The sequence below is a fragment of the Copidosoma floridanum genome, unplaced genomic scaffold (genome assembly GCF_036245765.1).
Source record: "Copidosoma floridanum isolate Cflo_tuat_1 unplaced genomic scaffold, Cflo_Japanese_pri ptg000001l, whole genome shotgun sequence".
NCBI classification, from domain to species: Eukaryota; Metazoa; Arthropoda; class Insecta; order Hymenoptera; family Encyrtidae; genus Copidosoma; species Copidosoma floridanum.
Genome location: NW_028321878.1, coordinates 10,670,149 through 10,696,973, shown reverse-complemented (window position 1 = coordinate 10,696,973; position 26,825 = coordinate 10,670,149). Strand labels below are relative to the sequence as shown.

The window sequence follows — 26,825 nt, the reverse complement described above, 5'->3', positions numbered from 1 at the left end:
CACAAAAAAAATGAGACAATGTAACAATTTTAAGGAACCCAAAAAAGAATTAAATGTTGCCAGCGTAGGCGACTATTACGAGTCTACGTGATACTTACTACTGTAATGTAAAGAACTGTACTTTTATTTTTATTTTTGGTGTTTCTGTTGAAAAGAGGAAATTACAAAATGGAGATTACGACTACGGATACACGTGCACAGTGACATATGCGGCCTGTTTTTGCTGCTCGACATGTGTAATTTTTTGTTGTTGTTGTTCCTCATGAAGCAAAGTGAGAAGAATGACGATACAAAATATCTAAAAAATATTATTTCAATAATTACTTAATTCTCTCTAGGAAAATCAAACCAACGGCAGAAGACAAAAAAATTTCGCTCTCATCGCATACAAGACCCAATGCCCTGTGACCTTAACAACATCTTACGAGACACATACCTATACACATGTTAGCCAAGCAAACGCGGGGCAAAAAAATTTCACCACATGCTGGCGGAGGAGCCCGCGCTTGCACAAACGGAAGAAAATAAACGGGAGGAAAAAAAAGGAAGGACTGATCTCGTCGTCGTTGCGTCAAATTGTCGAGCAGCAAACTTTCTCACGACTTGACTCGGTTCTCCCTCACTCTCTTTCTCTCTCGTACAAAGGCTTAATCGTGCGCAGAGAGAGCGGTAATGAGAGGAGGAGGCAAGAGTTTATTTTGGGGCGGGGGCACGTAGAGTTACGATCTTTGGGGTTGGCTCATTGATAAGCTAATTGCTTCTTGATACCCTACTTGTATGCGTTGGGTACGCGTTGGAGGAGAGAACGGGACAGCTTGTCGGAGATGTTTGAGTAACGAGGCGTGAACTAACGTAAGTCTGGTGAGGCGTTTGAAGTGCCGATGAAGAAGTTGGGCGGACGTGTCTTGAGAGCCTTTTTGATGGTTGTAGAAAAAAAAAGAAACATTGATTTACAATAGGAATACAAAATAGTACAAATACATGTTCTATGGCTGATTTTTTAGAATATCAATGTTTTATTGAAACTATACATTACTACAAATATGCTAACAACTTCTGATTTCTCATTATTGAAATAATACAGCTGGATATGGTTTGAAGTCAATGAGCACGAGATTACGATGATATTCCCAGTTGCTGGCCCAAATCTCCCAAAAATTGAACAAGTTCATTCGCTAGGTTTCTTAATTCGTCTAGAATTTCTAAATAAATGAAAAATATTTTACTGACGTAATACTGATATTTTGAATTTTAGGGTATGTCTAGTTTGAAAAAATATAAAAATTATAGTTAAATACTTAATGGATTCTGGGCTTCGGTTGCAGTTGCAAGCATTAAAATAAGTAGAAAAAAGAATATGTACGTTCTCTCCATCTTGAAAAATTTACAACTTCCACTAGCACAGTCAGTTAGTTACTGAAACAAATTTTCTTTATTGCCCCAAGTTGATCATGTAATTTCAATACTTATGTAGCATTATACTGTCCAGATAAGAATGAAAGAAAATTAGCGATCAGTAATAAGTGATAAGGGTTTTCATAGATAATTGAAGGTCAAACGCAGGTATACGTATCCAGTTATACGTTTTTGTATAATGATATTAATTAGATAAAAAAAAACAGAGACGTGAAATTTTTTAGTTAATACTTATAAGTAATTTATAACAATATATTATAAAAAAAAGAAATTTTTGCATCAAATTTTTTAATTCTAATAACTAGGTTCTTAAATTTACTTTAAATTAAAACTAGGTTCAACAATAAGTTTCATTTTTCATGATTTCACTTTGTTATTTTTCATTACTTTAATAAATATAAATATGTTGTAATAATTGTTTAGTAACTGTGATTTTGATTAATTCTATTTTAATTTTTCTTAAGATTAAAAGTAGAAAATAATACATCACATTAGTATTTAAAAAGTTGGTTCATTTATTCATTTTTTGAAATACGTCTTTACATTGGTACTATATTAATTATTTAAAATGCTTTTCAATAAATCTTGAACTGTGCTCAGAATTTTCAATATATCGTCCAAAAGACCTGGAATGAATAGTAAAGTTATGACGATAATTTTGTTGATTCAAAATAAATAATTGTTTAAAAGCAGAGAAAAATAATATTATATTTAAAAAATACCACCTCTATTGTCACTAGTATCGTCAGCTTTACAAACAGTTGCGAAAAATAGAACAAATAAAATGAAAAATATTTGCGTGGGATTCATGATAAAATAATTATAAAAAATATGTTTCACAATAATACCAAGATTAAGAGACAATGCAAAAATTCAAGTGACAACTTCCAGTAGGTTTTATTGCACTTAAATGTCACCAGTCGGTCTTATTTAAAGAATTACTTATCAGAATATTAGTAAGGAATGTGCATAACAACAGAAAATAAATGTATAATAGAATAATGAAGTCGGCATATTTTGTTAGATCCAATTGAAGGTTAACTGAAATTTTCTTGCCCAACATATTAAATGTTATCAGAAAATACGCCTTATCAATGTAATACGTAACGTCATCCTATCTTCTCAATTAATTTTTTTTTCTGCTATTAAAGATGATTAAACACTCAGATGTTAAGCTTGTAGCAACCGTAATGTTATTATTATTATCGTACACGTTTTAAAGTAGAGTGTGAAAATGAATTCAGGAAAATGGCATAAAATTTACATAAAAACCTTTAAATTGATAAAAATAACTGTAAATGTCTAGTCAAACAAAAATAAATTATCATCAAAACAGGGATTAATATTTTGTAATTATTACTATGAATTACCATTACCTAATAATGTAAAAAAAAAATTGTTAAATGAATGACCAAAAAAAATACATCTCGATAATTTTTTTTACGAACATTAACCATTGGACGACATTAAAAAAGAAGCAAGGGGTTAAGAAACATCTCCCCGAAATTTCATCTGGTCCTCCCACGACCGACTACTAAACAGACAGACGAAAAAAAACGCTTATTACGACCACGTGTTTGCATGGCGTGCGTCGTCGTGGAGGACCCAAGAGGAGGTGGAAGAAAAACGGAACTCATGTCGAGGGGGTGACGTCAAATTGCCCAGTTCTTTTTCTCACGACTCGACGCCTGCTCGCGCTCGATGAAAAAAAAAGGAAGATAGAAAAAGGGATAGAGGGTTTATTTTTAGCGTACCCCTGTTAATATACCTAACGGAGGCACTCGAAGGATAAGATGTTTGATGACGTTTTATATAGCGCCATAGTAGTACCGAGCGGGAGGGACATACGTTTTTCCTCGACATAGGAAACGCAAATCTAATTGCCCTGGCAGTCACTTACGCGGCTATGCAAACTTTTTCAAGTTTCAGTGACAATCGTCATCTCTACTTTAACGCGTATTCAGGTACAGCTATTATCGTATCTTCAACGTTTTATAACGGTACGTCCTTTCCAGTTGGTTATCTTTACGCGACGTGTTTTGCAATTATTGCAGAGTACGTCCGTAGATTGTGTACTAAGGGTTCATTAAAATAACAGTGATAATGATGAAAAATAATGGTAATAAAAAAAATTAGTTATCGAATGTGAATTTTGTACCGTTAATTGCGGTTAACAAGCAAAGTTTCACCGGTTTTCAGAGAGCTTTTCTCTCAATCCAAACAGTGCAGAGAAAAATTTTAATGTTCTAAGAATGTAGCCTTTGCCTCACAAACGACTGTTTTTTTAAATACTTTAATAGATTGATACATGCATTATCCGGGTAACCTGTACTTTCAGAAAAAAAATCTCATCTTCCTTAAATAAGTGATTCACAACCACCCTGCGCCATATACCTGTAGGTACACGCGATAAACGTCAGGCTATCGCAGAGAGGCGATGAGACGATATTTAAAATTATAATTTCAGGAGCCTATTGCCACCGATTAAGGAATAAAAAAAAAGGGGACAAGGGGTAGTGTTGAAACCCACCAAGATTAATAATCATCGACGTCGCGGGGCGAGGAAAACTTTTGTTTTACTCGTTTGACGGTATCGAAGATTTTATAGATGAATTATTGCACACCATACACACCCAATGAGAACTTGATACTGTAATGTCTCAACTAAAAAAAGCCGAGTGTCGAGATGCATAATCGAGTTTATTTAGTCAAGCTTACGTATGCCCAAGCGGTAATACTGTATCGTTTGAAAAAAAAAAATCACTTAACACACATTGTACATTATACTGAGCTACAACTAAAATTTAGCACACGACTGCTGGAGTAATTTTTCGAGGCGTGGCCGCGAATCTACATACTCGCGGGCTCCCACGCGTGACCCAGGTCCTATTCGATTGTCAGCCTGTGTCGCGCACTATAAGATAACGTGCACTCGCACCAGATTCAGTTTTTGCAGTACTTGAGAATATTAAATGAATGTTCTCGCGGATCGATCGTGTGGACCTTAAGATATTTCTTTTTTTGTTTTCCTGTGTAAAGTTCTTGTAACCGAGAGACCGTCACACCATCAATTTTCCAATACACACGTGTTTTTTATTTTTTTATAAAAAGACAATTGATGGCACTGCGGTCAGATGCACATCCCAACCATAAATCCCTCACTCCGTGCACTACCGATTATCATCACCGATGTCTCATAACACCCGATCTTTCTTCTCTTCTCCTCCCCTCGATCTCCACTCATTAGCCCAGCTGTCGAGCACCTTGAGCTCTTAATAAGCGAAACGCAGCCACCGATGGACGAAGCTTTCTCATTATCGCCCTCCCGGATGATCCAGCCTCGGATGCAGTGGTGTGGGTACATGATTGCGGAGTCACGAAGACCACGTGTACCGTTTCTAATCCCTTTCCCATTGACCCGCGAGACCAGGGGGGAAATGCAAAATTTTATCGCCAGATCGTGGTAGTGCACCGCTCATCCGACCCGCTAATAATTAGAAATATGCGGTGGACAGGGATGGGCGTGTCGGATGTTTTATGGATCACGATCGATCTGTATCTCCGCGGTTTGAGTACCGATATAACGACGTGTTAATGTATATATGAGGGAAACCGTTGTTTCGGCAGTAACAATCCCAACCCTCCGAGGTTACCTACACCGAGACACGATTTTGCTCCATTTTTCAATACATATACGCTCCCATTCACGATATATTATTCAATCGAGCGCCGTAAAAATCCATGGACTCTTACGCGAGGGGTCATTAAAATACCGCAGTCACGCGTGAAAGGGGCACCCGTGGTAATGGAGAGCACGTAACCGGGGGGGAAAATGAACGAGCGACGCACAGAAGGAAAATGACCGAGCCCCGAGGAGGAGAGCCCGGTGTACTCCCACGAAAAGTAGTATCGAGCTCGTGCGTACGGGGAAGCCCCGTTACGGAGGGAATTTAAATCTACACTTACGTAGCGGAGCGCGTAAACCGCAGAGAGAAATATTAGCATGATTGGACTCACGCGCTCCGATGGACTTTTTTCCATTTCTTCCTTATTAGTTTAGGCGCCAGGTAGGGTCCCGTGGCCTTTTCAATTAGAACGGACCCACCAAAGTTTTTTTAATGTATTTTTGCCTGCTGAACACGATTATCGATGGTGGGTTGCGATCCGGATGGATAATTTTTTTTTATCAACAAATTTTATAAGCAAATAAAAATTATTCATTTTTTTGGAAAAAAAAATTTTTTTCCTATTCTTTAGCTCATTTTGAAAAAAAAAGTTTATACACACCATATGCCTTAACCCAATACTTTTCCCGTAAAAAATTCGACAACTTTCAAAAAATGCGTTTTTTGCTATTTTCAATAGCTTGCTACTTAGAGCCCGATTAATATTTTTCAACTCAACACCTCTCAAATTGTGAGCCAAATATAGTATTTGAAGAATACGTAAAAACCAATTGATTTTATTTGGTTGTTCTTATCCAGCGAGCTTGACGGTCTGGGCCTTTTTAATGTGACCGTACGGCCTCGGCGCAATACAATATATTCTGGCATTAAATGTTTGTTATCTGGACAGCCATACATAGATTGTTTTTTATGTATTTTTGCCTGCTGAACATGATTATTGATGGTGGGTCGTAATATTGAAGGTGATCAATGTTTTTTTATTAACAAATTTTATAAACAAATTGCAAAAATGTAATTTTTTCTAAAAATCATGTTGTTTTTGCTTTTATTATATTTTTTTACTAAAAAGTTTTTAATTCTCCAGTTTATATAGGGGCTTATGGTAGTATATATGTAGCTATGTAGTCAATTGATTGTATACGTAACACAAATAAATTGTTTTTGAACGATTTTTGTAAGACAAAAAGTTTGACGAAAGAAGGGGATAGTATTAAAGACGTTGGGTTGTCTTGCATTTTTCTACTTAGAGTTAAAAAGCATGAAGCTGCTAAGTTCACTGAACAAAAATAACAAACGAATAAAATTAATCAACTAGAAGACATTCTTAAACCCTTGCATGAACTGGAGAATTAAAAACTTTTTAGTAAAAAATTATAATAAAAGCCCCACGTTGCAGCTGTGTAAAAAACGGAAAAAGTGAATTTTTTACAGTTCACGTTTTTTTGCGGAAATAGTATGGGCTTAACAGATGTACATTATACAAAACTTTTTGTTTAAAATAAGCTCGAGAAGCGGAAAAAACATTATTTTTAGAAAAAATTACATTTTTGCAATTTGTTTATAAAATTTGTTAATAAAAAAACATTGATCACCTTCAATATTACGACCCACCATTAATAATCATGTTCAGCAGGCAAAAATACATAAAAAACAATCTATGTATGGCTGTCCAGATAACAAACATTTAATGCCAGAATATATTGTATTGCGCCGAGGCCGTACGGTCACATTAAAAAGGCCCAGACCGTCAAGCTCGCTGGATAAGAACAACCAAATAAAATCAATTGGTTTTTACGTATTCTTCAAATACTATATTTGGCTCACAATTTGAGAGGTGTTGAGTTGAAAAATATTAATCGGGCTCTAAGTAGCAAGCTATTGAAAATAGCAAAAAACGCATTTTTTGAAAGTTGTCGAATTTTTTACGGGAAAAGTATTGGGTTTAGGCATATGGTGTGTATAAACTTTTTTTTTCAAATTGAGCTAAAAAATAGGAAAAAAATTTTTTTTTCCAAAAAAAATGAATAATTTTTATTTGTTTATAAAATTTGTTGATAAAAAAAAAATTATCCATCCGGATCGCAACCCACCATCGATAATCGTGTTCAGCAGGCAAAAATACATTAAAAAAACTTTGGTGGGTCCGTTCTAATTGAAAAGGCCACGGGACCCTACCTGGCGCCTAAACTAAGTGGTCAAAAAAGGCCGATGCGGAACAACTTATTCAAGCCGGTGAGTGCGCGTAAGTGCAAATTAGAGGAAGAGCTAATTAAGAATTTTTTACCAATCACACGACGCTTTTAAGGCTACAGGGGTTTCTCTGATTGGTCAAAACTCCGATTTAGTTCTTTCTCGCATAATAGCTAATGAGCAGTTAGTGAATTAGGATCAGCCACCTGCCACATTGTTGGCGTGTCATTGCCGTCATTGGTGATGGAAACGAGACAAATATATATTATAGGCGGCACAAGTCTCCCGTTTTCCCGCCAACGGATCTCTCCGGCACTCTCCGCCGTCTTTATACCTTCAGTCGAAGCACGAGGCTACGCAGCTACAGCACATAATATACATTGCAGTTTTGGCTCTTTGACGTATATGTATTGTAACTTACATCCAAAAGTGCTGGTGCTTGGTTGGCAAGTGTGCAACTGTGCTCTTGAGTGATCGTGAGCAGCGTGAGCGCATTTTGAGCGCGAAAGTGCTATACTTACCTAAATATATTGGTTTTTAAATTATATAATATATAAAATATTTTGGAAATATAAAATACTTTGACAATACTCGAGAAGTGCAGTCTGTATCTATATTGTGTTGAGTAGTTAGTGTTCTTGTCGCACGGTTGATTGTAAGTTGTATCCATTAGAGTATTGTAAGTAGGCGGATTGCCTTCAGGTCGGGCCTGATCTTTGTCTCTGGAGACGAGCCAACGAGGGAAGCTAAAGCCGGAGCGGGAATTGGGTTTTACAACCTCACGACGGGCGTCAACGCGCACTCTCGCCAAGTGTGAACGTCCGACATGCTGGGTCAAGCACTTCATCGTCCAGCCGAAACGCCGGCATCAACATCGCAACGTTCTGCATTAGGTGAGTCTTACTTTCCTTTTACACCCAAGTACTAAGTATACACACACTATCATTTATAAAGCTTAAAACTTCATTTTTTATTTTTCCCACTTATGCATGTGTGTGTACATTATATTTATAAATATATACGTTCTTGCTTTATCCTAGCTAGCTCTTCTGCTTCTATTCATTCTGCCGCTGCTCTCTGCACATGATGGCTCCCTCTCATTATTATAGTTATTCCGACTAACAGAGTGTTCCTATATACATCTTTTTGCTTTCGTGTCAACGTGTTAACTTGAAACTTCACTCCGCTTAATTACTTTTTTTTTTTTTTTTTTTTTTTTTTTTTTTTTTTTTTTTTTTTCCAATCAAGTTTTCGTCACGGTAAAACTGATAAGTAGTCTAATTACTTACCTATTATACTTGATAACAGCAATCCGACTCTTGTGATATACATATGCATATCCACATATACATAGGCACACCGGTAGACTGATTATCGAGAGCGATAATACAAATATTTTTTTAATTATTTTTAGAAAATAATTTTACAAAATGTAAGTAGCAATATATTAAACACAAATTTAATGAACCGTAGTGTACAAAGTCCAACCTCATAATTTGTAATAAAAAAACTTGTCAAATAAGAATTTTTTTCTGTTACAGTACATCCATGGTCACCTGAGAGATGTAATGTGCTCAAACGCAGAAGCACAGAACCAGGGTATTGCAGTACCAGCAAAAAGCAAAACCTTGGCAACGAGGGAAACCATGTCGAGAACATTCAGTTGAGACCAGAAGGTATGTATTAGGAGGCCACCCATTACTTTCCTAAGTGTTGAATGCCTTGAGTATGCCTCCCTCTCATTATTATGGTTATTCCGACGAACGGAGTGTTCCTACATCTTTTTGCTTTCGTGTCAACGTGTTAACTTGAAACTTCACTCCGCTTAATTACTTTTTTTTTTTTTTTTTTTTTTTTTTTTTTTCCAATCAAGTTTTCGTCACGGTAAAACTGATAAGTAGTCTAATTACTTACCTATTATACTTGATAACAGCAATCCGACTCTTGTGATATACATATGCATATCCACATATACATAGGCACACCGGTAGACTGATTATCGAGAGCGATAATACAAATATTTTTTTAATTATTTTTAGAAAATAATTTTACAAAATGTAAGTAGCAATATATTAAACACAAATTTAATGAACCGTAGTGTACAAAGTCCAACCTCATAATTTGTAATAAAAAAACTTGTCAAATAAGAATTTTTTTCTGTTACAGTACATCCATGGTCACCTGAGAGATGTAATGTGCTCAAACGCAGAAGCACAGAACCAGGGTATTGCAGTACCAGCAAAAAGCAAAACCTTGGCAACGAGGGAAACCATGTCGAGAACATTCAGTTGAGACCAGAAGGTATGTATTAGGAGGCCACCCATTACTTTCCTAAGTGTTGAATGCCTTGAGTATGCCTCCCTCTCATTATTATGGTTATTCCGACGAACGGAGTGTTCCTACATCTTTTTGCTTTCGTGTCAACGTGTTAACTTGAAACTTCACTCCGCTTAATTACTTTTTTTTTTTTTTTTTTTTTTTTTTTTTTTTCCAATCAAGTTTTCGTCACGGTAAAACTGATAAGTAGTCTAATTACTTACCTATTATACTTGATAACAGCAATCCGACTCTTGTGATATACATATGCATATAAGGGTGTTAAATCTTTCCTCAATAATAACGAACAAATTTGTTTCTCTGTAAATAAAGTTTAGTTTATTACTATTTACAAGGGCTATTTACAATAATTACAAAGTTACCTGTAAATAAAGAAACGACAATTGAAGTTTATTATTATCACTTCTTTAATTCACTCGTTTAACACTCTTAACGAAATCTATCTAATAATTGCTTTTATTATAAATCCTTAGAATTATCTCTCTCCATTACTGTAGTTTTTCCAACGTATTTTTCTGATCTGTTCAGTCTCTCAAAATTTGCTAATCATCCTAGAGTTAGTTGAAGGAGACGTGCGTAGTGTATAAAACGCGGCCGATTCAAATGAAGAAAGCCTACTTTCTTTACATCTCCCCTTCCCACCGTGAAAATTGTGTCAAGAATTTTCATCATCTGTTGTATTTTCTATTGGTACTAATTTTGTTTTATGGAATAATTCTTTTTCTTTATTTTTTTTTCCGGTTTTAATTTTGTATATTGAATCTGATATTTTTTCCATTATTTCGAATGGGCCAATCTTAAGTTCATCTAGTTTTTTTCTGTTTAATTTATTGCCATTTTTCACATATACTAGGTCTCCTATGTTGAACTCGTATTCTTTTCTGTTTTTATCAAAGAGTTTTTTATTGTAATCATGTGATTTTATGGTCCTTTGTACTGCTAGTTCTCTATTTTTCTTCTAATCTTCTGCGTTTTTATTCTCTTTTAATTCTTCGGGTAACAGACTTGTATCTGTACCGTCTAGTAAATATTTTGGTGTAAAACCTGTAACTGAATGTTCTGTTACGTTATATTTGTTTACACACTCTCTTGCTACTGTTGTCCAAGCTTTCTTTTCCTTGGTTTCGTTAATTTTGCATCTTATTTTGTTAACTATCGTTTGGTTAAGTCTTTCATTTAGGCCGTTTGAAAAGGGTGTATTTAAAGCTGTGAATATAAGTTTTACTTTTTGTTCTTTTAGAAAATTTTTAAATTCTTTTGAGTTAATGCCTGGATATTGATCTGTAATTATCATATCTATTTTATCCGTTTCTAGTATATTTTGGACCAGTTTTATAAAATCACTTGCAGTTTGTGTTTTGGATGTTAAAACAAATGCATATCTTGTAAAATGATCGACTAATAAATGAAGGTATCTTTTCGTTGATTTTTGACCGCCAAATCCACCAATCGTATCGATTGACATTATTTCAAATGGTCTAGTTGCTGGTCCTAAGTGTGACATCAATCCGTATTTTATTTGGCCTCTCGATTTATTTTTTACGCATATGTTACAATTTTTGCATATTCGTTTTATATTTTCTATTAAATTTTTCGCTGTATAATGCGGGTATATTCTGTTTAATGTTTGTCTAATTCCAATATGGCACCATTCCATGTGCGTTTCTTTTATTAATTTAATGCTTAGTTTCTCTGATAAGATTATTTTATTTTTATTATTTTTTCCTTGTTTGTAAAAAATACCGTCATTATCAACTATTTTTCTTTTTTGTTTTTGTAACATATTGTTTTCTTGTTGATCCTTTTTTATTTCATTTATCTTTATCAAATTTACTATTTTTAGCATATCTTGTGTGTTAACTGATTCTAATACCGGATTTCGACTGAGACAGTCTGCTTCAAGGTTATATTTTCCTGGTAAATACTTTATTTTGAAATCGAATTGTGATAGGTAGTATGTCAACTCACCCAGTTCTGCGTCCGTTTTTACTTTAATATTAAGATTTTCCAAGGGTTTGTGGTCTGAATATACTTCAAAATATCTTCCAATCAGCCAGTGTTCCCAGTAATTTATTGCCTCTTTAATTGCTAGACATTCTAAATATATAGCTTTTTTTCTTTTTTGTGTTTCTTTCAGTTTTTTTGAAAAATAAGCCACTGGTTTTTCTTTTCCATTTTGTTGAACTTGTTTCAATATTGCACCCATGCCTTCTATTGAAGCATCTGTATATATTTTGATGGGCAAATCTTTATCAAATATCTCTAGCACTGGTTGAGAGCATAATAACTTTTTTATCTTTATAAAAGATTTTTCACATTCTTCAGACCAATCAAATTTCACATCTTTTCTTAACAATCTATGTAATGGATCTAATATTATTGAAATTTCTGGTACATATTCATGGTAAAAATTAATTTTTCCTAAGAACTGTCTAATATTTTTTTGAGTTTTAGGGGTGGGGAAATTTTGAATTGAAATCAAGTTATCTTTAATAGGTCTTACTGTGTTATTCTCGATGATGTGTCCAAGGTATTTTACTGACCTCGCTGCAAACGTGCATTTCTTCAATTTCAGTCTAAATCCTTCTTTTATAACCGCGTTTAAAACTTGTTCTATATGTAATATATGGTCTTCAAAAGTTTCTGAAAATATTAATAGGTCATCTATATAGTTTTCTGTACAATGTTTGAGATTATGTTTTCGAAGTATACTAGATAGGATTCTCTGAAATATTGCTGGCGCTGTTTTTAGACCAAATGGTAAGCAAGTCCATTGGTAGTGCCCTTCTTGTGTTATGAAGCCGGTTTTATTTCTATCCTCTATCCTTAGTGGAATCGACCAAAATGCAGAATTTATATCTAACGTTGTAAAGTATTTACAGTTTCTGGCTTTTATTATTATATCATCGATAAGTGGGAAAGGTTGCGCCTGTGGTATAATTATCTTGTTAAGATCTCTAAAGTCGATGCATAATCGAGATTTTTTTCCTTCATCTTTTTTAAAAGCCAGAGTCACTGGTGCCGCAAAAGGGCTATAAGACTCTTCGATTAGGTTTTTCTCTAATAATTTTGCTACCTGCTGTTCTATTTCTTTTTTGTCTTCAATCGTACATCTATATGGTCGTTTACAACAATATTTATCCACTGATAGATCTATCCTTGCTTCATAGTCTTTCACTGTTCCTATATCATATTTGTCTTTTGCAAAAATCATTTTGTATTTATCTATTAGACTTTCTATTTTATATTTTTCTTTTTTATGTAAGTGGTCTAATTTCACTTCAAATTCTTTTTCTTGGACATGTTCATTAAAGTTCACTTTAGCTTCTATTGAGCTTTTTTTTTCTATCTCTGTTTTTATTTCGTTCTCTATTAACTTTTGAGAGATTTTTAAGTTCTCGTCTTGAGTTAATCTAAATAGTTTTATCATATCAAGCCCAATTAAGAAATCTTCAAAATCATCATTTTTCACTATAAATACATCTACTTCTTTTTCTATTTCAAATATTCTAATTTTTATTGTTACTAGTCCATTTGTTTGTGTCACACCATTGACTGTTTTTAATGATATTTTATTCATATCTCCTTTATTTTCTTTTATCTTAATAAATTTTGAATTTATAATTGATATCTGTGATCCTGGATCATAAATTCCATCCATATTTAGTCTGTCTTCTAGTAACATTTTTACTCTTATCAATGGTGTGATGATTCGTTTTTTGATTCATTTTGTAAATTTATTTCTAAGACTGCATTATTACCTATTGTCTTTGGTTGTTCTTTAGTTCCATTTGGTTTTGTTTTAAACCAACATTTATCTTCTGGATGGTATCTTGCACCTTTATTTAAGCTTTCACATGTCTTGCATGGTTTTTTTTCTTGTTTAGTTTCTTTTGTTCTAAAATTACTCTTTTTATCTACTCTTCCTTCATGGTTTTTTAATTCATTAAATAAGTCTGTTATATTTTCTAAATTTTCTCTATCTATTTTTTTCCTAATGTTTTCTGGTAGACCAAATCCAATTCTATCTATAACTGTGTCTATGTCCATATCTTTGTTGATTTCTAATAATAACTTTTCTTTTTTTATTGCATAATCTAATAGTGAGCCTTCTTTGTATTTGTAATAGTGAGCATATGCTCTATTATTCCATCCTTTGTTTCCAAAAGTCTTTATGAATTTTTCTTTCCATGTATCCCATTGACTTTCTCTCTCTTTCAGCATCATTGAACTATACCAGTTTTGGCATGTGTCATCCAAAAAAAATCTTAATATTTCAATCTTATGTTCTTCTTCATCTATCTGCAATCTTGTACATTCTTTTTCGTATATAATTATCCATTGATGGGCATTGGATGTTTTACTATTGAATTTTTCTACAATTAACTTATCTGCAATATGTCTTAAATTCTTTTCTTCTCCTTTTTTCTGAGAAGCTTCTACTAATTTTTCTAATATTTTGGTTAAACTTGTATTGTCTATATCACTGGTTTTTTCACAATCTATCTCCTGCAAAATTCTATCTTCAAATTGTAAGTTTCCTGCTTCATCTATATATATTTTTTTAAGATTATCTGTTAATATAAACCATGCACTGATTTTGTCATTTCTTCTCTTCAAATTTGCTTTTATTTTACTATATGTGTTTTCTTTTAGTAACTCTTTATGTGCACTAACATTCATAACATCCTCTGGTAATACATACACTTTCCCATCCTCTGTTTTGATTGATATTATAGCTATCACACTTGATTTAGTATCGGTCGGAGAAACTACGACTTTAAAGTTAAATTGTAGTTTCATGTTTCACCAAAATTGTCGTTTTATAAGGGTGTTAAATCTTTCCTCAATAATAACGAACAAATTTGTTTCTCTGTAAATAAAGTTTAGTTTATTACTATTTACAAGGGCTATTTACAATAATTACAAAGTTACCTGTAAATAAAGAAACGACAATTGAAGTTTATTATTATCACTTCTTTAATTCACTCGTTTAACACTCTTAACGAAATCTATCTAATAATTGCTTTTATTATAAATCCTTAGAATTATCTCTCTCCATTACTGTAGTTTTTCCAACGTATTTTTCTGATCTGTTCAGTCTCTCAAAATTTGCTAATCATCCTAGAGTTAGTTGAAGGAGAGTTAATTGAAGGAGACGTGCGTAGTGTATAAAGCGCGGCCGATTCAAATGAAGAAAGCCTACTTTCTTTACATCTCCCCTTCCCACCGTGAAAATTGAGTCAAGAATTTTCATCATCTGTTGTATTTTCTATTGGTACTAATTTTGTTTTATGGAATAATTCTTTTTCTTTATTTTTTTTTCCGGTTTTAATTTTGTATATTGAATCTGATATTTTTTCCATTATTTCGAATGGGCCAATCTTAAGTTCATCTAGTTTTTTTCTGTTTAATTTATTGCCATTTTTCACATATACTAGGTCTCCTATGTTGAACTCGTATTCTTTTCTGTTTTTATCAAAGAGTTTTTTATTGTAATCATGTGATTTTATGGTCCTTTGTACTGCTAGTTCTCTATTTTTCTTCTAATCTTCTGCGTTTTTATTCTCTTTTAATTCTTCGGGTAACAGACTTGTATCTGTACCGTCTAGTAAATATTTTGGTGTAAAACCTGTAACTGAATGTTCTGTTACGTTATATTTGTTTACACACTCTCTTGCTACTGTTGTCCAAGCTTTCTTTTCCTTGGTTTCGTTAATTTTGCATCTTATTTTGTTAACTATCGTTTGGTTAAGTCTTTCATTTAGGCCGTTTGAAAAGGGTGTATTTAAAGCTGTGAATATAAGTTTTACTTTTTGTTCTTTTAGAAAATTTTTAAATTCTTTTGAGTTAATGCCTGGATATTGATCTGTAATTATCATATCTATTTTATCCGTTTCTAGTATATTTTGGACCAGTTTTATAAAATCACTTGCAGTTTGTGTTTTGGATGTTAAAACAAATGCATATCTTGTAAAATGATCGACTAATAAATGAAGGTATCTTTTCGTTGATTTTTGACCGCCAAATCCACCAATCGTATCGATTGACATTATTTCAAATGGTCTAGTTGCTGGTCCTAAGTGTGACATCAATCCGTATTTTATTTGGCCTCTCGATTTATTTTTTACGCATATGTTACAATTTTTGCATATTCGTTTTATATTTTCTATTAAATTTTTCGCTGTATAATGCGGGTATATTCTGTTTAATGTTTGTCTAATTCCAATATGGCACCATTCCATGTGCGTTTCTTTTATTAATTTAATGCTTAGTTTCTCTGATAAGATTATTTTATTTTTATTATTTTTTCCTTGTTTGTAAAAAATACCGTCATTATCAACTATTTTTCTTTTTTGTTTTTGTAACATATTGTTTTCTTGTTGATCCTTTTTTATTTCATTTATCTTTATCAAATTTACTATTTTTAGCATATCTTGTGTGTTAACTGATTCTAATACCGGATTTCGACTGAGACAGTCTGCTTCAAGGTTATATTTTCCTGGTAAATACTTTATTTTGAAATCGAATTGTGATAGGTAGTATGTCAACTCACCCAGTTCTGCGTCCGTTTTTACTTTAATATTAAGATTTTCCAAGGGTTTGTGGTCTGAATATACTTCAAAATATCTTCCAATCAGCCAGTGTTCCCAGTAATTTATTGCCTCTTTAATTGCTAGACATTCTAAATATATAGCTTTTTTTCTTTTTTGTGTTTCTTTCAGTTTTTTTGAAAAATAAGCCACTGGTTTTTCTTTTCCATTTTGTTGAACTTGTTTCAATATTGCACCCATGCCTTCTATTGAAGCATCTGTATATATTTTGATGGGCAAATCTTTATCAAATATCTCTAGCACTGGTTGAGAGCATAATAACTTTTTTATCTTTATAAAAGATTTTTCACATTCTTCAGACCAATCAAATTTCACATCTTTTCTTAACAATCTATGTAATGGATCTAATATTATTGAAATTTCTGGTACATATTCATGGTAAAAATTAATTTTTCCTAAGAACTGTCTAATATTTTTTTGAGTTTTAGGGGTGGGGAAATTTTGAATTGAAATCAAGTTATCTTTAATAGGTCTTACTGTGTTATTCTCGATGATGTGTCCAAGGTATTTTACTGACCTCGCTGCAAACGTGCATTTCTTCAATTTCAGTCTAAATCCTTCTTTTATAACCGCGTTTAAAACTTGTTCTATATGTAATATATGGTCTTCAAAAGTTTCTGAAAATATTAATAGGTCATCTATATAGTTTTCTGTACAATGTTTGAGATTATGTTTTCGAAGTATACTAGATAGGATTCTCTGAAATATTGCTGGCGCTGTTTTTAGACCAAATGGTAAGCAAGTCCATTGGTAGTGCCCTTCTTGTGTTATGAAGCCGGTTTTATTTCTATCCTCTATCCTTAGTGGAATCGACCAAAATGCAGAATTTATATCTAACGTTGTAAAGTATTTACAGTTTCTGGCTTTTATTATTATATCATCGATAAGTGGGAAAGGTTGCGCCTGTGGTATAATTATCTTGTTAAGATCTCTAAAGTCGATGCATAATCGAGATTTTTTTCCTTCATCTTTTTTAAAAGCCAGAGTCACTGGTGCCGCAAAAGGGCTATAAGACTCTTCGATTAGGTTTTTCTCTAATAATTTTGCTACCTGCTGTTCTATTTCTTTTTTGTCTTCAATCGTACATCTATATGGTCGTTTACAACAATATTTATCCACTGATAGATCTATCCTTGCTTCATAGTCTTTCACTGTTCCTATATCATATTTGTCTTTTGCAAAAATCATTTTGTATTTATCTATTAGACTTTCTATTTTATATTTTTCTTTTTTATGTAAGTGGTCTAATTTCACTTCAAATTCTTTTTCTTGGACATGTTCATTAAAGTTCACTTTAGCTTCTATTGAGCTTTTTTTTTCTATCTCTGTTTTTATTTCGTTCTCTATTAACTTTTGAGAGATTTTTAAGTTCTCGTCTTGAGTTAATCTAAATAGTTTTATCATATCAAGCCCAATTAAGAAATCTTCAAAATCATCATTTTTCACTATAAATACATCTACTTCTTTTTCTATTTCAAATATTCTAATTTTTATTGTTACTAGTCCATTTGTTTGTGTCACACCATTGACTGTTTTTAATGATATTTTATTCATATCTCCTTTATTTTCTTTTATCTTAATAAATTTTGAATTTATAATTGATATCTGTGATCCTGGATCATAAATTCCATCCATATTTAGTCTGTCTTCTAGTAACATTTTTACTCTTATCAATGGTGTGATGATTCGTTTTTTGATTCATTTTGTAAATTTATTTCTAAGACTGCATTATTACCTATTGTCTTTGGTTGTTCTTTAGTTCCATTTGGTTTTGTTTTAAACCAACATTTATCTTCTGGATGGTATCTTGCACCTTTATTTAAGCTTTCACATGTCTTGCATGGTTTTTTTTCTTGTTTAGTTTCTTTTGTTCTAAAATTACTCTTTTTATCTACTCTTCCTTCATGGTTTTTTAATTCATTAAATAAGTCTGTTATATTTTCTAAATTTTCTCTATCTATTTTTTTCCTAATGTTTTCTGGTAGACCAAATCCAATTCTATCTATAACTGTGTCTATGTCCATATCTTTGTTGATTTCTAATAATAACTTTTCTTTTTTTATTGCATAATCTAATAGTGAGCCTTCTTTGTATTTGTAATAGTGAGCATATGCTCTATTATTCCATCCTTTGTTTCCAAAAGTCTTTATGAATTTTTCTTTCCATGTATCCCATTGACTTTCTCTCTCTTTCAGCATCATTGAACTATACCAGTTTTGGCATGTGTCATCCAAAAAAAATCTTAATATTTCAATCTTATGTTCTTCTTCATCTATCTGCAATCTTGTACATTCTTTTTCGTATATAATTATCCATTGATGGGCATTGGATGTTTTACTATTGAATTTTTCTACAATTAACTTATCTGCAATATGTCTTAAATTCTTTTCTTCTCCTTTTTTCTGAGAAGCTTCTACTAATTTTTCTAATATTTTGGTTAAACTTGTATTGTCTATATCACTGGTTTTTTCACAATCTATCTCCTGCAAAATTCTATCTTCAAATTGTAAGTTTCCTGCTTCATCTATATATATTTTTTTAAGATTATCTGTTAATATAAACCATGCACTGATTTTGTCATTTCTTCTCTTCAAATTTGCTTTTATTTTACTATATGTGTTTTCTTTTAGTAACTCTTTATGTGCACTAACATTCATAACATCCTCTGGTAATACATACACTTTCCCATCCTCTGTTTTGATTGATATTATAGCTATCACACTTGATTTAGTATCGGTCGGAGAAACTACGACTTTAAAGTTAAATTGTAGTTTCATGTTTCACCAAAATTGTCGTTTTATAAGGGTGTTAAATCTTTCCTCAATAATAACGAACAAATTTGTTTCTCTGTAAATAAAGTTTAGTTTATTACTATTTACAAGGGCTATTTACAATAATTACAAAGTTACCTGTAAATAAAGAAACGACAATTGAAGTTTATTATTATCACTTCTTTAATTCACTCGTTTAACACTCTTAACGAAATCTATCTAATAATTGCTTTTATTATAAATCCTTAGAATTATCTCTCTCCATTACTGTAGTTTTTCCAACGTATTTTTCTGATCTGTTCAGTCTCTCAAAATTTGCTAATCATCCTAGAGTTAGTTGAAGGAGAGTTAATTGAAGGAGACGTGCGTAGTGTATAAAGCGCGGCCGATTCAAATGAAGAAAGCCTACTTTCTTTACATCTCCCCTTCCCACCGTGAAAATTGAGTCAAGAATTTTCATCATCTGTTGTATTTTCTATTGGTACTAATTTTGTTTTATGGAATAATTCTTTTTCTTTATTTTTTTTTCCGGTTTTAATTTTGTATATTGAATCTGATATTTTTTCCATTATTTCGAATGGGCCAATCTTAAGTTCATCTAGTTTTTTTCTGTTTAATTTATTGCCATTTTTCACATATACTAGGTCTCCTATGTTGAACTCGTATTCTTTTCTGTTTTTATCAAAGAGTTTTTTATTGTAATCATGTGATTTTATGGTCCTTTGTACTGCTAGTTCTCTATTTTTCTTCTAATCTTCTGCGTTTTTATTCTCTTTTAATTCTTCGGGTAACAGACTTGTATCTGTACCGTCTAGTAAATATTTTGGTGTAAAACCTGTAACTGAATGTTCTGTTACGTTATATTTGTTTACACACTCTCTTGCTACTGTTGTCCAAGCTTTCTTTTCCTTGGTTTCGTTAATTTTGCATCTTATTTTGTTAACTATCGTTTGGTTAAGTCTTTCATTTAGGCCGTTTGAAAAGGGTGTATTTAAAGCTGTGAATATAAGTTTTACTTTTTGTTCTTTTAGAAAATTTTTAAATTCTTTTGAGTTAATGCCTGGATATTGATCTGTAATTATCATATCTATTTTATCCGTTTCTAGTATATTTTGGACCAGTTTTATAAAATCACTTGCAGTTTGTGTTTTGGATGTTAAAACAAATGCATATCTTGTAAAATGATCGACTAATAAATGAAGGTATCTTTTCGTTGATTTTTGACCGCCAAATCCACCAATCGTATCGATTGACATTATTTCAAATGGTCTAGTTGCTGGTCCTAAGTGTGACATCAATCCGTATTTTATTTGGCCTCTCGATTTATTTTTTACGCATATGTTACAATTTTTGCATATTCGTTTTATATTTTCTATTAAATTTTTCGCTGTATAATGCGGGTATATTCTGTTTAATGTTTGTCTAATTCCAATATGGCACCATTCCATGTGCGTTTCTTTTATTAATTTAATGCTTAGTTTCTCTGATAAGATTATTTTATTTTTATTATTTTTTCCTTGTTTGTAAAAAATACCGTCATTATCAACTATTTTTCTTTTTTGTTTTTGTAACATATTGTTTTCTTGTTGATCCTTTTTTATTTCATTTATCTTTATCAAATTTACTATTTTTAGCATATCTTGTGTGTTAACTGATTCTAATACCGGATTTCGACTGAGACAGTCTGCTTCAAGGTTATATTTTCCTGGTAAATACTTTATTTTGAAATCGAATTGTGATAGGTAGTATGTCAACTCACCCAGTTCTGCGTCCGTTTTTACTTTAATATTAAGATTTTCCAAGGGTTTGTGGTCTGAATATACTTCAAAATATCTTCCAATCAGCCAGTGTTCCCAGTAATTTATTGCCTCTTTAATTGCTAGACATTCTAAATATATAGCTTTTTTTCTTTTTTGTGTTTCTTTCAGTTTTTTTGAAAAATAAGCCACTGGTTTTTCTTTTCCATTTTGTTGAACTTGTTTCAATATTGCACCCATGCCTTCTATTGAAGCATCTGTATATATTTTGATGGGCAAATCTTTATCAAATATCTCTAGCACTGGTTGAGAGCATAATAACTTTTTTATCTTTATAAAAGATTTTTCACATTCTTCAGACCAATCAAATTTCACATCTTTTCTTAACAATCTATGTAATGGATCTAATATTATTGAAATTTCTGGTACATATTCATGGTAAAAATTAATTTTTCCTAAGAACTGTCTAATATTTTTTTGAGTTTTAGGGGTGGGGAAATTTTGAATTGAAATCAAGTTATCTTTAATAGGTCTTACTGTGTTATTCTCGATGATGTGTCCAAGGTATTTTACTGACCTCGCTGCAAACGTGCATTTCTTCAATTTCAGTCTAAATCCTTCTTTTATAACCGCGTTTAAAACTTGTTCTATATGTAATATATGGTCTTCAAAAGTTTCTGAAAATATTAATAGGTCATCTATATAGTTTTCTGTACAATGTTTGAGATTATGTTTTCGAAGTATACTAGATAGGATTCTCTGAAATATTGCTGGCGCTGTTTTTAGACCAAATGGTAAGCAAGTCCATTGGTAGTGCCCTTCTTGTGTTATGAAGCCGGTTTTATTTCTATCCTCTATCCTTAGTGGAATCGACCAAAATGCAGAATTTATATCTAACGTTGTAAAGTATTTACAGTTTCTGGCTTTTATTATTATATCATCGATAAGTGGGAAAGGTTGCGCCTGTGGTATAATTATCTTGTTAAGATCTCTAAAGTCGATGCATAATCGAGATTTTTTTCCTTCATCTTTTTTAAAAGCCAGAGTCACTGGTGCCGCAAAAGGGCTATAAGACTCTTCGATTAGGTTTTTCTCTAATAATTTTGCTACCTGCTGTTCTATTTCTTTTTTGTCTTCAATCGTACATCTATATGGTCGTTTACAACAATATTTATCCACTGATAGATCTATCCTTGCTTCATAGTCTTTCACTGTTCCTATATCATATTTGTCTTTTGCAAAAATCATTTTGTATTTATCTATTAGACTTTCTATTTTATATTTTTCTTTTTTATGTAAGTGGTCTAATTTCACTTCAAATTCTTTTTCTTGGACATGTTCATTAAAGTTCACTTTAGCTTCTATTGAGCTTTTTTTTTCTATCTCTGTTTTTATTTCGTTCTCTATTAACTTTTGAGAGATTTTTAAGTTCTCGTCTTGAGTTAATCTAAATAGTTTTATCATATCAAGCCCAATTAAGAAATCTTCAAAATCATCATTTTTCACTATAAATACATCTACTTCTTTTTCTATTTCAAATATTCTAATTTTTATTGTTACTAGTCCATTTGTTTGTGTCACACCATTGACTGTTTTTAATGATATTTTATTCATATCTCCTTTATTTTCTTTTATCTTAATAAATTTTGAATTTATAATTGATATCTGTGATCCTGGATCATAAATTCCATCCATATTTAGTCTGTCTTCTAGTAACATTTTTACTCTTATCAATGGTGTGATGATTCGTTTTTTGATTCATTTTGTAAATTTATTTCTAAGACTGCATTATTACCTATTGTCTTTGGTTGTTCTTTAGTTCCATTTGGTTTTGTTTTAAACCAACATTTATCTTCTGGATGGTATCTTGCACCTTTATTTAAGCTTTCACATGTCTTGCATGGTTTTTTTTCTTGTTTAGTTTCTTTTGTTCTAAAATTACTCTTTTTATCTACTCTTCCTTCATGGTTTTTTAATTCATTAAATAAGTCTGTTATATTTTCTAAATTTTCTCTATCTATTTTTTTCCTAATGTTTTCTGGTAGACCAAATCCAATTCTATCTATAACTGTGTCTATGTCCATATCTTTGTTGATTTCTAATAATAACTTTTCTTTTTTTATTGCATAATCTAATAGTGAGCCTTCTTTGTATTTGTAATAGTGAGCATATGCTCTATTATTCCATCCTTTGTTTCCAAAAGTCTTTATGAATTTTTCTTTCCATGTATCCCATTGACTTTCTCTCTCTTTCAGCATCATTGAACTATACCAGTTTTGGCATGTGTCATCCAAAAAAAATCTTAATATTTCAATCTTATGTTCTTCTTCATCTATCTGCAATCTTGTACATTCTTTTTCGTATATAATTATCCATTGATGGGCATTGGATGTTTTACTATTGAATTTTTCTACAATTAACTTATCTGCAATATGTCTTAAATTCTTTTCTTCTCCTTTTTTCTGAGAAGCTTCTACTAATTTTTCTAATATTTTGGTTAAACTTGTATTGTCTATATCACTGGTTTTTTCACAATCTATCTCCTGCAAAATTCTATCTTCAAATTGTAAGTTTCCTGCTTCATCTATATATATTTTTTTAAGATTATCTGTTAATATAAACCATGCACTGATTTTGTCATTTCTTCTCTTCAAATTTGCTTTTATTTTACTATATGTGTTTTCTTTTAGTAACTCTTTATGTGCACTAACATTCATAACATCCTCTGGTAATACATACACTTTCCCATCCTCTGTTTTGATTGATATTATAGCTATCACACTTGATTTAGTATCGGTCGGAGAAACTACGACTTTAAAGTTAAATTGTAGTTTCATGTTTCACCAAAATTGTCGTTTTATAAGGGTGTTAAATCTTTCCTCAATAATAACGAACAAATTTGTTTCTCTGTAAATAAAGTTTAGTTTATTACTATTTACAAGGGCTATTTACAATAATTACAAAGTTACCTGTAAATAAAGAAACGACAATTGAAGTTTATTATTATCACTTCTTTAATTCACTCGTTTAACACTCTTAACGAAATCTATCTAATAATTGCTTTTATTATAAATCCTTAGAATTATCTCTCTCCATTACTGTAGTTTTTCCAACGTATTTTTCTGATCTGTTCAGTCTCTCAAAATTTGCTAATCATCCTAGAGTTAGTTGAAGGAGAGTTAATTGAAGGAGACGTGCGTAGTGTATAAAGCGCGGCCGATTCAAATGAAGAAAGCCTACTTTCTTTACATGCATATCCACATATACATAGGCACACCGGTAGACTGATTATCGAGAGCGATAATACAAATATTTTTTTAATTATTTTTAGAAAATAATTTTACAAAATGTAAGTAGCAATATATTAAACACAAATTTAATGAACCGTAGTGTACAAAGTCCAACCTCATAATTTGTAATAAAAAAACTTGTCAAATAAGAATTTTTTTCTGTTACAGTACATCCATGGTCACCTGAGAGATGTAATGTGCTTAAACGCAGAAGCACAGAACCAGGGTATTGCAGTATGAGCAAAAAGCAAAACCTTGGCAACGAGGGAAACCATGTCGAGAACATTCAGTTGAGACCAGAAGTTACTCTGACGCTTATTTCTAAAAATAGTGGTTCAACTGCAATCAAGGAAATACATCAGTACAACATCAACATTCCCAATTCCTGTGACGAAAGTTATGAAGAGGCTTGTGATGAAAGCTTTGAAAAACTCAAAGATGAGAAAGTTGAAGAAACATCCGTCAATTTAACTAGAAATAATGATTTCAGTTATCTTGAAAATTACAAAGAAATTAAGTTGACGAGAATTAATCGAACTGGAAGTATTCAAGTACTAAACCAAGATAAATTGCATAATTTATGTTTGCCTGATGAAGTCCATGCAAAAGATTCCGAAGCATGTTCACAGCTTGATGAATCAGAGGCTAAAATATCAACCAAGTTGGTTGCTGATCTTCCAGAAGTTTCCATTGAGCCTTGTTTAAGTAATGCTAAAGCCAAAATTCCGAAATCCAAACCAAAAAAGCGCAGATCACATAAAAAAGCTCAAGCAAGGCTCGAAAGAGCTGCTGAAGTATTGGAACAGCAAGAAGTTGAAAACGAAATTGCTACTAACTCTGATTTAGTATGTTCTTCATTATTTGAAGAACCGCAAACACCTATTATTACTTATGCAACTGCCCCTACTGTCTGTGATTATGATCTCTTCAGTAATGTTGGGATTCCCGTTGAAATTTATTGGTCTAAGGACAAACCCTACTATGCTCATGGATTGCCAAACCCAGTAACAGAAAACAGATGTTGGATTAATGCAACTTTACAAGTTTTGTTTCGACTACCTGTTTTCAACAATCTTAGCTTGTTAGATGTATATGATTGTTCTAAATTGACAAGGTCACTTGAAAGTATTCAATACTACTGGAAAAGAGGAATGACCAGAAACTACGCTTACAATACAAGTTTTCAGTAAGTAATTAACGCTAAGCTTGTTTCCTTACACGATTTATTAGTTTCTTTTGCAATCTTTAATTGTGTTATTTTTTGTTATAGTCATTTTAAAGAGGAGTTATCAATATTAGACAAAGACTATTCATCCAAAGCCCAACAAGACGTTTCTGAATTTCTTATGAATCTATTGAATTTTATGAAAACGGAATTCGAAACAAAGTCCAAAGAATCACATAGTGATGAAATTGAAAATATACCTAATAATGAACAAGACACACCCAGAGAGTCACAAAGTACTTCACATGATTTTAATAAAAGATCACCATTGGCTGATATTTCTGCATCTACAGGTCAATCTGGAAGCAGTCATGTAACAAATAATGAACAACAAGAAAAGGGAAGTACTACAACTCTTTCCTCACCAAAGTCTCAAAATGATGAAGCTGAAGCTAGGCCTAATGTCATTGATGACAATTTTTTACTTTACATGGTGGAGAATTATTCTTGCCTTCAATGTTCTAAGAAAAGACAACGAAACATAGAAAATTTAATGTTATTGATTGATTTGCCGTCCGACGATTGTGATGGTACTCTTGACTTAATTGACATGATTAATACAACCTACCATACGGAACAAAGAGAACTGACGTGTGAATCATGCAAGCACGATAGACATACTATGGATACCAAGTTAAAGGAGATTCCAAAAATTTTGATGGCTCAAATAAAGCGGTATGAAATGACTATCGAAGGTATCATCAACAAAAAATCGACTAAAATTGATATTCCACGGTTATTGCAGCTTGAGAGCCTTGTTATGTAAGTCTTTTTAATTTACCAGTATGCTGTACAAAAATTTGTTGTATCATTAATATAGTATTGGCTTTGTTTCAGACAAAACGATTCAGAGTTGAGTCTTTCTCCATCATATGAACCTGTTGGTATAATATCACACATTGGTGACAGCATAGACTCGGGACATTACATTAGTTTTGTGAAACACAAAGATGAATGGTTTTGTTATGATGATGCAAATGTAAAAATACTAGATGAGGATGAAGTTTTTAAATGTGTACAAACGAATGCTTATGTAATATTCTTCCAAGAGACGGAGTCGTGAAAAAATAGTCATGTTACCGCGGAACAGAAAGGAGGGTAATAATATTTGTTATAAACGATAATAGAAAAAGATTTTCTCTTTGGGCCTGTAGGATGATAGTAGTTATTTACGTTCGGCTACGCGAATCAAAAGTAGCACTTCTTTCCCGCAGCATCACGGAAAGTGGTATACACACCATAAGAGTAAGTAAAATAACTCGACTTCACCTCTGGGATAATAAACATGAAATCTAAGACATTCGTAACTTTCGCTCCCTGGAGGTGTGTAATGTACAGTCCTTTCTATACTTTTAACAAGACTGAGCATTGAAAGTTAATTCTAATAGTATTTGAAAAATTCTTTGAAACTTCTCTTTTTAAAGAATTTGCTCAAATCATCTGCAATTTTCAATATTCAGTTTATCTTTAAATGTCAAAAAAAAAAATTTATTACATTAAACTTTGTACAAAAAAATTTTTTAAAAAATTTAGCTTTGA

The 26,825-nt window shown here is 32.0% G+C and overlaps 1 protein-coding gene and 1 long non-coding RNA gene across 2 annotated transcripts; one reads left to right on the top strand and one right to left on the bottom strand.

Annotated features, from left to right (window-relative positions):
• Positions 1 to 1,050: 1,050 nt before the first annotated feature.
• Positions 1,051 to 2,304, bottom strand: LOC106644227 (uncharacterized). Its single transcript, XR_001339125.2, has 3 exons — positions 2,142 to 2,304; positions 1,299 to 1,416; positions 1,051 to 1,202 (listed from the first exon to the last, which is right to left on the bottom strand). It is a non-coding gene; the product is annotated as an uncharacterized LOC106644227 (long non-coding RNA).
• Positions 2,305 to 8,118: 5,814 nt separating this feature from the next.
• On the top strand, positions 8,119 to 26,576 carry LOC149376024 (uncharacterized). The gene is made up of 6 exons (XM_089589523.1): positions 8,119 to 8,185; positions 8,834 to 8,968; positions 9,459 to 9,593; positions 24,230 to 25,247; positions 25,332 to 26,048; positions 26,124 to 26,576. Exons 1-6 carry the CDS (start codon positions 8,119 to 8,121, stop codon positions 26,347 to 26,349), a joined length of 2,298 nt encoding a protein of 765 aa, XP_089445649.1. The 3' UTR covers positions 26,350 to 26,576.
• The last annotated feature ends 249 nt before the right edge of the window (positions 26,577 to 26,825 follow it).

Coding starts and splice junctions, on each gene's coding strand:
- LOC149376024 (XM_089589523.1), top strand. CDS start 8,119: ATGCTGGGTCAAGCACTTCATCGTCCAGCCGAAACGCCGGCATCAACA. Junction 8,186..8,833: donor ATCGCAACGTTCTGCATTAG/GTGAGTCTTACT, acceptor TTTCTGTTACAG/TACATCCATGGTCACCTGAG. Junction 9,594..24,229: donor CATTCAGTTGAGACCAGAAG/GTATGTATTAGG, acceptor TTTCTGTTACAG/TACATCCATGGTCACCTGAG.